Source organism: Emydura macquarii, unplaced genomic scaffold (assembly GCF_026122565.2).
Source record: "Emydura macquarii macquarii isolate MOO-44397 ecotype Brisbane River unplaced genomic scaffold, CSIRO-AGI_Emac_v2 contig_306, whole genome shotgun sequence".
Lineage (NCBI taxonomy): Eukaryota > Metazoa > Chordata > Testudines > Chelidae > Emydura > Emydura macquarii.
This window is the reverse complement of record NW_027130443.1, coordinates 8,670,321-8,681,217: the sequence shown is the minus strand read 5'-3', so window position 1 is coordinate 8,681,217 and position 10,897 is coordinate 8,670,321. Positions and strand designations below refer to the sequence as shown.

General features: G+C 39.0%; 1 protein-coding gene across 5 annotated transcripts in view; it reads right to left on the bottom strand.

Moving 5' to 3' along the window:
* Nucleotides 1-1,336: 1,336 nt before the first annotated feature.
* The window catches only part of UHRF1 (ubiquitin like with PHD and ring finger domains 1), a 63,588-nt gene continuing 54,027 nt past the window's right edge, over nt 1,337-10,897 (bottom strand). For 4 of the 5 annotated variants that reach the window (XM_067558446.1, XM_067558454.1, XM_067558459.1 and 1 more), the window contains 10 exons: nt 9,585-9,708; nt 9,386-9,493; nt 8,181-8,285; nt 7,481-7,587; nt 6,236-6,398; nt 5,987-6,124; nt 4,297-4,411; nt 4,029-4,186; nt 3,414-3,512; nt 1,337-2,680 (listed from right to left, as the gene is read on the bottom strand). In XM_067558446.1, the coding sequence (XP_067414547.1) occupies nt 2,534-2,680; nt 3,414-3,512; nt 4,029-4,186; nt 4,297-4,411; nt 5,987-6,124; nt 6,236-6,398; nt 7,481-7,587; nt 8,181-8,285; nt 9,386-9,493; nt 9,585-9,708 (1,264 nt within the window). In that variant the 3' untranslated portion in view covers nt 1,337-2,533. The remainder of the gene's footprint in view (nt 2,681-3,413; nt 3,513-4,028; nt 4,187-4,296; nt 4,412-5,986; nt 6,125-6,235; nt 6,399-7,480; nt 7,588-8,180; nt 8,286-9,385; nt 9,494-9,584; nt 9,709-10,897) is intronic. The other variant, XM_067558467.1, reaches the window with a different exon arrangement.

Below are 10,897 nucleotides of genomic sequence, written 5' to 3'. Positions count from 1 at the left end.
TTACTTCTGTCCAGATGCCCAGCATATGGCTTCATAAGCCAGGAAGCCAATGGGAGGCTGGTTCCAGAGAATCACAACTGGTATTAGTTTCATTATAGCATCAATCGGTTTGTCTGGGAAAAATGTCCCTGCTTTCAGCTTGTCAGCTTATATTCCTAAAGAAAAGAGCAACATGGACCCTACCTGACCAGCCAACATTCACGTCAGATATTAGCCATGGTAAGATGATGTATTCAGAGGCAATGGGATGGGTGAAAAAATTGGTGATACAATCGGCTGCTGTGAGGACACTGCAGTGCCAAAGGCAGCCAGATGTGAACATGCTTTGCCAAAACAGCTGTCAGTAGCAGCATGCCAGCAAAACTTTCTAGTCAAAACACTTACACTCCAAGACCCACTGGCCCCTTGCCAGGTTTTGGAGCCCGGGCTCCAACCCCGAGCAGGAACGTCTATATAGTTATTTAAAAGCCCCACAGCCCAAGCCTCACAACCTAGAGTCAACTGATCTGAGCTCTGAGACACTGTACTGTGGATTTTTCTTTGCACTGTAGACATAACTGATTTCCAGCTGATTAGGGGTGCTTTGGCAATAAAGCACAATTCAGGAATTTTGCCAGAGTTCCTGCAGTTTTCCCGTGTCTTCAGTGACCACAGCAGCCTCTCTCTCAACCATCCATCACCACAGTTTGGGGAATAAGGGGTGGAGGAGGAGGGTGTTAAATGAAGGTAGGAACCATGAGGAAGCTCTTTAAAAGGAGACAAGAAAACTTTACTCCAATGAATGGTGTCTAACAGATTACGTGAAGCACTCTTCTGCACATTTCAACAGCCCTAAACTGTGGAATGTTCATTTTATTCTTTAATCCAAGAGGAAGACAGTTTTTCACATTTAGCTAGATCCTTCATATAAAGAAGTGTACATTTGCAGGAATATTCTGCATATTTGTCAGACAAGAAATAGTCAACTTTTACACAGTGAATTAAGGATTGTACCAAGATCATTTTGGTTTTCAATTACTAGATAATCCATTCTATAGATTCAATGCAATGGCTTTCAAAGATTTCTCTTATTCTGTTACTTTGACAAAAATTGTGACAGAAGTAGAAATCTTAATGGGATCTGTATAATGAATCACCAACACAATCCTCTAGAACTAGATGTATCTGAAAATCCATTTCCTTGTTCCCTTTAACAAAAGCTGTAGAGTAGAAAGTTTTCTAGATTCAGATTAATTTTTTCCTTGTTCTTGCATTTATTCTATTCAGATTTTAATTAATCTCAGATATTGAACGCCTTTCACAATCTCAAAACCTAAAGAGACAAATAGGCAAAATATTTTAATCTAAAAAGATATTTATTTTGAGAACTTCAACTTGCACATTGTACAAAACTTGACAAATTCAGCAAAAACCTATAAAAGTTTTTCCTTAACATATTAACATTATAATTATAAAAAGGTTAAAAGTTAAAAAACAGGCACATTTGTTCCAGTCTGTCTGCAGTGAAGTGTAATTAAAAAGTTCCTGGTATGTTGAGGTATTAAACTGCTAACTTTGGTACTGTTAGGAAAAGACATTCTGTTCACAAAAATTAAGGTTTCCTGGTCTCATGTACAATCATCATAAGATTGTTAATTAAAATTTTTCAAAATCTGATTCTCCATTTCCAGGTAGAAATGCAGTGAAATGAAGTAAATGCATGTTACGATAACACACCTAGCATCAGGAAAACACCTTAAAGTTTGCAACACCACACTAATGATATACAGCTACAGTAGTATGTTTTACCTAAAAGAAATCCGGTTGGCAAATTAAACATTTCAGTGCTTAAAAAATTTAATTGGTAATTCAGAGCCCTGTCTTTCCCAAAAAGGACCAAAGGCACTTAAAAATGGCTTTTGTATGTTCCACTATGGCATTCTGGATAGAAGACAGCACCTGGCTGAAAAAAAAATAGTTCCCTAAGTAAGGAGACAAGTCCAACTGAGGTAGTACTTGTATTGCCCCAACTACCTGGCTAATGCATTAAGGCTTTTTGTATACAAAACTGATAGGGAATGGCTTTTAATAAAAAGTTTGATACAAGCACAAAGAAAATAAAAGGTTATCAAAAAACAACCTGGGGTCACAGATCATAAGCCAGGAACCATCTTGTACAACTGGAGCATCAAAATGCTGCCACGGAGATGCCCAGATCTACTTTTATGGCCATATCCACAAACTTCATAAAGATTGTTCTAAGCAAATAAGCCATTTTCTGAATAAAAAAATAAAGGGAACATTGAGAACTGTGTCATGATCTTTAGCAGCCTTACCGGAAACAGATTGTAATTCCATAAAAAAACCTGTGCTGATGAACATTTAAACAAAAACAAAAACCCAACAAACATACAAAAGAAGATTCCGCAAAGTTTATAGATTTTATAACAAGGAAGACTTAAAACTTTTTTGAGGGAGACTATTTCTTTAAATTAAGCCCACTGAAAACCCATTAACAAGTTTAAACAAAGGAAGTAAGAAGTGCTTTACAGAATCACCGTCCATTGCCATAACCAGGGAAGAGCTGAGTTAGGAGGGCCTGGAGCGTTTCGTTCACCTGCATAGTATAGTTTTTGCCAAGATCATAGCGACAAGCTGGACAACTATAGACATCTGCTTTGAAGGATCGATCCAAACAATCCTGGGAAGGAAAAGAAATAGAGAAGAGGTTAAGAGATTAAGTTGCAGAGTTTAGCTCATTTTACACAGCCCCTATTGGGCAAAGGAGAAGGAAGATGCAAAGTCCATACACTTGACAAAAACCCAGATTGGACGAGGACAACTCAGGAGTGCCATTTGAGATAGTGGAAGCATTTGCATGTTTTTTTCTGTGAAGAGATTTGGCTAAGTACAAGGTTTAAATACATGCTATGGTTTGTTTAAATATATGATTATACTGCTAAAGAGGCAAGAACTCCACAGTTCTTAAGAACAGCCACTGTCTCTGCCAGAAATAATTCACAATAGTTTTCATAATCATATAATAAGTCTTGTCAATAGTTAAAATGTGGTGGTGGTGGGGGTACCAGGTGGGTGAGGCAATATCTTTTATTACCTCACCCCCACCTTGTCCCTCTAATATTCTGGTACCTACAACTCTGCAAACCATAGTTAAGTGGGCTAGCAAGCTTATTCAACCAGCAGTAATTAATCTTTTGCTGTCTCTTAATCAGATGCTGACAAGACATCACAGTGGATAGTCCATTACAGGCACTTCTGTGTCACAGAACATTCAAAAAGTCACCTTTATTCACATGACCTTAACCAGAAGGAAGAGACACCTTGATTTGCCTTTGGGAAGGACCACTTTTTATTTTGGATAGGGAAGTTCACAGCTTACTTAATGGGCAACAATAAATATCATGGCTACTCACCTTGCACACATTGTGCTGGCACACTGTTGTGACTGGTCGAAATACCACCTCCTGACAGCAAATACACAGGAAGGTTTCTTCCACTTTATTCAAGAATTTCTGAGAGAGAAAATAGAGTAATTCTTTTGCTACTACTCTCCAAACATGCAGCACAATCCAAATGACTGAAGACACCATTCATAAAACTGCAAAAGGCAAGAGACTTTTTTTTTTTTTTTTTTGATTGAAAATGAAGGCAGAATATTCTGTAGAATTCAGAGAAAGGAACCTAAATTACATCAGAATATTTAGTATTCAATTTGAGTCACATTGTGGATTTCCACGTGGCAAAACAGACATTTGACATAACTGAACAGAATTTGTTTCCAGAAGTTATTCTCGTCTGAAGAACTTAGAATAACTGAGGAAGACAAACAGGATTCAATGCATTCAGAATGCTGCAGCCAGGTCTGCTGTGAAGATAGCCATCCCTTCAGCCTTGCTGACGGAAAGGACTGTTTCCCATGGAATTCAGTGAGGCTATCCCCCTGTAAATAGTCAAGCCAACTGACACATCTGAAGACAAACAGGTAGCTATTGCTATTACAGTTCTGGGATGAAGAGCATCTGACATACCGGTCCATCCTTGAGAGCTTCTAGTACTTCATTCCACAGTTTTTCATTGGATTCATCATCTTTAATAAGAGCCTTTTGCTGGGATGTCAGCTTGAATGGCTCAACTTTAGTCTTCTTTGGAGTCCCTCTAGGAGAGGCAGGAAGCTTTATCTCATCACCTAAAAAAGCATGTGAAGCTTTTTAGAGACAAAATGCTCAGCTTGCAAGTTACTAAAGCACTGAAAGAGCTACAGAAAATTTGCCACCTTCACTTGCTTATTATACCAACCTGCTGATTTCCTTTTCCTCTTCCCCTTTCCCGGGGTTTCACACTCTTCATCACCTCTCTTATTTTCTTTCTCCTTATCTTTGTTTGCAACAGCTTCCAAATACCCCTCAGGGTACTACGGGGGGAAAAAAATTCTAAAATATCAGATGCAAACATACCACTCATTGGTAGGCCCCCTCAGATTAGGTTAAATCTAGATAATCTAAAGCCAGTTTGGAAAGATGTTGAAGTTTTCAACCCTCCTACCTGCCCCATCTCCTTTGGAAAACAAGCCAGGGTCAGGCTACAGAAAATGAGGGGGAAAAAAAAAAATCAAGCTTTCTGGCTTCCTATTCCATAACTTTACAGCTTTGTAAAGTTACCTTCCAAGACAGTCCTTTACATCACTCTGGAAGGGAGGGGGCTGGAACACTCAGGCCAATTTATTCACAGGGCTACTTTATACCAGGCACCACTGGACTAGAAGGATCCATATAAACAAAAAGCTGACAAGATTAGTTTCATAGGGATCTCAATGTCATACTACAATTATGTCATTTAGGAACTTCAAGTTTAGTAATGGTACTTATCAGTGATTAGACTGAGCACACCGCAAGGGTTTCAGGCAGCAACTTCTCCTAGATAACCCAAGACAAAGAATAAAATTGGCCATCATTTGTTTGCAACTTGGGGTTCTATGAACCAGTCACAAAAGAGAGCCATTAAATAAGTATCAGCTCCCTGGCTTCAAGAGTTCCATTTTCCTAGTGATAAATACATTGCTGACAAGTGACACTGGGAACCAATGCTAGGAAAAAATACCATTGCAATTTTACTCCAAAAGTGGCTAAAATTAGTACTTCCATCTTTATCATACCTCAATGACCCCAGATCAAGTTCGCTTTACTAATTAAGGGACTTTTACTAACTAGCTGTTCAACATGCTCATACTGGGATTTGGAAGTCAAGTTTTTTTCCTAATTTTTACATCACCTGTAAGAGATTTCATGGGCCAAATTTTATCCTGAGTTATACCTACACAATCCCATTTTTCTGTTGTAACTAACAGCAGAATTTGGTCCTGCTGTTGGAATTTAGCCATTCTGTTGATGTGCCAGTCAGAAGAGAATCTCAACTCAACCTACCTTAAACTGTGCTGGTTCTACAGCAATGAGTAAAAATTTAATTTAGTAAAGTGAACAGACAGAACTCTCTGCACGCAGATCAGACCTGTGACTAAGAAGGTGCCAATTCTACTGACCATAGCCACTCACCCTATGACCACCTCTGAGGGAAACAGAAAGCAGTGGCACCTTTGTGAGTTATGAAGAGAAAATCTTCAGAGATATATTTGCCAGCAGAATACCAGCAGCAAAACTCTATATTCCACAGAATATCAATTTGAGATAGAAGAGATCCAGTAGGACTAAGTACATTGTGCACATATTTTGGGGTAAACAGTAAATGCATTCCACTAAACCAAGTTTAACTTAGATACACTAACAGACTGTTAACAAACAATTCACAGTAATAAAGGTGCAGTGTCTCTCAGTCAAGGAAGTACTATACTAATTCTTAAGTTCCTCCTTCAGGCAGACAAAGCAGAGAATCCTAACACATCTGCCAAGGTAAAAGGACAATATAACAATCCTTGCAGTCCTCCTAGTTTCTGTCAGCAGGAACACTTACATATTCAATAAGAACCATATACCTGCATTGTTAGGCCAAGCTTTTTCATCCTGTCCTTCCCTTCCTTGGTCCAGGGGGCAGGCTCCTCATCATCCCTCCTAAGTAGGTAGCGCCACACTAAAAAGCCAGATTTCCCTGTTTCAGGCCAATATTTCGCAACCTAAAAGGAAGGACATAAGGCCCTTAAAAGCTACAAAAACATATTTCTGTCATAACCAAATATCAATCTTTATCCTCTCCCAATCATTCCAACATGGGAATGCCTGCTTACCTTGTATATTCCATCATATCTGTTTCCCTCTAGGGGAGCATATTTGCTGTGTTTGCCTCCCTTTACATTCCTCACAACCCTGACTGGCTTCCCAGCTCTCCAATCCTTGGCCTCTGCTCCATCTTTATCATTGATGGGGGCACTGCAGTTCAGAGCCAGAGCTCTGCAAGAATAAACCAATTTAATGTATTTACTAGGGAAGAACTATCCAGAAGCAGACATGAAATAAGAAAAGCCTGGTAATAAGCTTACTAGAAAGGATATGAACATGAAGTACAGCAAGGTAGTATTAATGTTCAATACACCTCTGAGCTGCACATATATCAAAGCCAAAGCAGGAAGCAGAGCAGAGATATACCACCAAGATTCAACCAGTACCACTGAGAAACTAGTCACTGCTACCATGCAACCTGACATTACCAGTTTTGCTCAGGCACTATTCCCTTTTCTGTAGTGGGATGTACTTATGATTGCCAATCTATGCTTTTACTACTCTCTTCATAAGAAAAGTATTCAAAACAGTGTTTTTCCAAATCTCCAGGTAACATTATGGAGTCTTGCCCATCTGTTTCATTTGTTTATTCCCTTGCCCAGACAAAGTGAGAAATATTAACTTTCAGGAAAGGCCAACCAATCACCTCGGAAAAAACATGTCCATATTACCAAATTTCCTTAGTGAGGACCACAGTTTAATACAGAGATTGTCACACGGACCATCTGTCCTGCCTCTCTCAATTATCTGCACAGACCTCCTCCCATTCATTCATTTTCTCACTCACACTCACTCCTGCCAACAAGAGTACCTGATTATTTGGAAAAGTACTAACATAAAAGGATTTTAAGGTGTTTTTGGTTGTTTTAATGTAATTTAGCATCTAAAAATAAGGTGGGGAAGGATAGTCCCCTGCAGCCAACCATCTCTGCAGATCAGTAGCAAGTGCTGTATGGATCACAAATGGATCACAGGCTCGTTTGAAAGTCTGTGTTCCAGTTCATCCCTCTGTTCTTGGAGTTTCCAGCAAATAATAAATCTGGAGTCTAATCCCATTTCCAATGTCCTACTGGGAATTTTTCCATTACACATTAATCTATAACCATAGTCACAGCAAAGCCATAACTTTGAAGGTCTTTATTATTTTTGGTTTTCTGTGACAGCTCTAACAGGAGAAATAGCTTTTATCAGTCTGTTAGATAGCCAGCCACTAAGCAGAAAGTTTCATGAGGCACAGCGTGAATGTTTCCAACCTGTTCATGTTGGTAAGTTTTTGATCACAAGATTGTTCTGCTGTACGTTTGTTTCCAGAAAGATCACGACCTCCACTCCCTGTGTAAGTGAAAGAATTTCCATGATCCTGAAATACACATTGATTGTTTAGTTAGTCATACTCACAAAATAGATTAAAATAAGCAGTTCACACTTGATGCAATAGTACGGAGTAATACACTGATCTAGTGGAGAGAACAGAGGATTCTGATTCCTAATCCCAGCTCTGCCAAACAGAGGACTGTGTTTCCTGAAGAGGGGATAGGCATACAAGTGTCATATAAACTTAATTTACTTATCCCTATCCCTCATTCTTATTTGTAATTCCAAGCAAGAATATACTACAACTCAGGGTTAAGTTTTTCTTTGCCTGGTTCCAGGGGTGCTGGAACAATTTTTATCATGGGGGTGCTGAGAGCCACTGAACCAAACTGTAAACTCTGTATATAATGGAAACCACTTCAAGCCAGGGAGTGTGACAGCACCCCTGCATCCGTAGTCCCAGGACCTATGCCTGGTTCTCCTTGTCTAAACTAATTTTAAATTCTTCAGATGAAAGGTGTGATGCAGAATGTAGAGTATCAGATAAACCCAAGTTTTTGTTTTAAATTCAAAAGTGTAATTCAGTACTCCAGGATCTTTTATAGAAAAGATCAGCAAACAGTTAAAAGATTCACTTACTATATCATCTTCATAACCTCCTGCCAGGACCAGGGAGTAAGCACCATCATTGCTCCTGCCATGTATACCTGCTACATGGGGTCTGTGAACACCAGATTCACTCACCTAGAAGAGATCAGTAGAGTTTACTGTACAGTTGTTCCAACAGGCCACAAATAGCTGTAATAATTTAGCACCAGCATGAACGAGTGCACATGCAGAAATGAGTTGCTGATAGCCCACACAAAACTTTCGTTTCTCTTACTCTTTTGAGACTTGTTTGTATGTATGAAAACGGAACCTGTTCATGTATTCCTGCTATTTACTCCTATCAAGAAATAAGATCTAATATTACACAACTTCCAACAAGAAATAAGGAGCCTGACTTGTTGCCCTGCACAATGTGCTGTCATTTACACCAGTGCAAAGTGAGGGTAAAATACTGTCAAATCAAAACAGTAGCATTTTGCATCCGCTTTGCACAAGGTATAGAGAAAATGAGTTGGACCTTATAACTTTAGGCTGAGGAGAGGAGTGGGGGAACAAATGAAGTCTTGAGAGTAATATGTAAAGGACAAATCCACTTTTTTCCTCTAACAATAGCTTGACTATGTGGGTTGGTTTTTTTTTTTTTTTTTTTTTTTTTTTTTTTTTTTGGGGGGGGGGGGGAGGAGGGAGGGAGACAAGGCAGGGTAACCATCAGAAATTCAGGTCTTATCTTCATGTTTGTGCTGGAAGATTGCCAACTGAAGAACTAGTAGGTTTATGATATTATAGATACCATGGAAGTGAAACAGTTGAGAGGGAAAGTAAATTTTATTCCAACTGTTCATAACATACACGAGAGTTTTTGTATTAAAAAAAAAAAAAAAAAAAAAAAGCACTCTGGTTAATTCAGTTCCCACACCTCACTCCCTTCAATTACGGGCTTATAGCGCTGCCCTTTCATAAATTTAGGTCCTCAACGGGGATCTCCAGCAAGACTGGAGAGGACTGTATTTTAAAAGCATTTCAAGTTTTCTTTTTACATCCAAGTATAAGATGGCAAAACAGTTCCCTACACTTTACACTCGCAATTGACAAAGCCAATATTCTTTCCTCTCCGCATGCTGAAGACCTGTGCCAAGTGTGCCAACATAGCCTTTTTCCCCCAAATTCCTTGGGCAAGAGTTACATCATTCCCATTTTCCCCTCTAGAGGTTCACTCCAGCTCTGCTATTTCATACCTGGACTCTGAACTTCCACATGGTGCCAACTGGAACCCCAGGAATCGGTCCATAGTGGTTAGAGGGGACAATGGTACATTCCCTTGTGCGACCCACACATGCCATACCCTGTTTCAATGAAAAAGCCAGTTCTAAGAACTACCGTGAACTATCCTGCTATAAATATCAAGATACATGACAAAACAAGCTTTACACCAACCTTGCCCCAATCTCTCCGAGAGGATGAATTGGCAGATGCCATCTTTGCCTTTTTTTTACTTTCTTTTAATTTCTCTCCTGCTAAAACCACTTCACTTGCATCATTCCGACATTCAGGGCAATACCTAGAATTATCAATAAAAAAAATTAGCTTGTGGTAGCCCTTCACCAATACACTCTTAAAAACCTGAATTATAAAGTAGCAGCTTGAGAAATTTAATCTAAAGTTGTGGACACCCTTACAACACCACCCTCTCCACAACAGAATTAAAATTGTACTAGCTACAGCTGTTCAGACAGAGTTCTTGCACAGTTTTCCTAACCACCATAGACAGGGCTGTGTCTGAGACATATTATAAACTCAAGTTACAGAATGCTGGAACAGAGTATGTAGAAGAGAAGAGAATGTTAACATACAGAATTGCTTTAACTAGCATGTCTCTCAAAAAAAAGCTTGTTCATGATGGGTAAGGTATGACATACACAAACACTTGCAATAACTGTTCAACTAGGTGGTGTCATTCTGACTCCATTAGGAACAAGTGTACATGTAACAGCAATCTGTACTGAAACAAAATTGGTTCATTCCCATTCTGCCAACGAAGGGCTATATTCGCTTCTCCACACACTATCAATGAAGGCTACAAGTCAGAATAGCAACTGTGAAGATCACATTGACAAGAGACCATTTATCAGGTAAGATATCTATATGTGCTAGTTTTAAAAGTGCATAAGCTATCACTTCCACAACAATGCAGCATACAGAGAAGAGAGCCTATTTCCCCTTCTTATCTAGTTATTTTGCTTGCCTAAGTGGAGATGCTTTTTTTGATTCGTAGAGTACTAAAGGCCCCTTTAAAGGAGTCAACTTGGGCACCTCGCCTGCAAAAACAAAAATTCACTAAATCACTCTAGAAAATTTAGTCTAAAGAGATGAGTAGAAAGTTTTAACTTGTGAAATGTACGCACTGTATTTTTTCAAACGGGATTGGCTAGTGTTAACAGCAGCAAAGTGGCTGCTTATTTTGTTTTCCACAAATCAGCACTGTTCATGGAACGACCATTCAAGAAATTTTATTTTTTTAAATAGAACACACACACACACTCTGGCTGATGAAACGTCATGCTTATGTAGCTATGGACTTTTTCCTTTATTTAGAATACTAAAAAATATGCTGGGCTTCTTACAGAAACATATGAAAACCAGGTCAATGATTCAGTTTAAAATCAAATACATTTATTATCAAACATTTATGTTTCAGCAAGAGATCCAAAGCTCAGAACAGTCTAACTGACAGAGATCCATCGCAATTT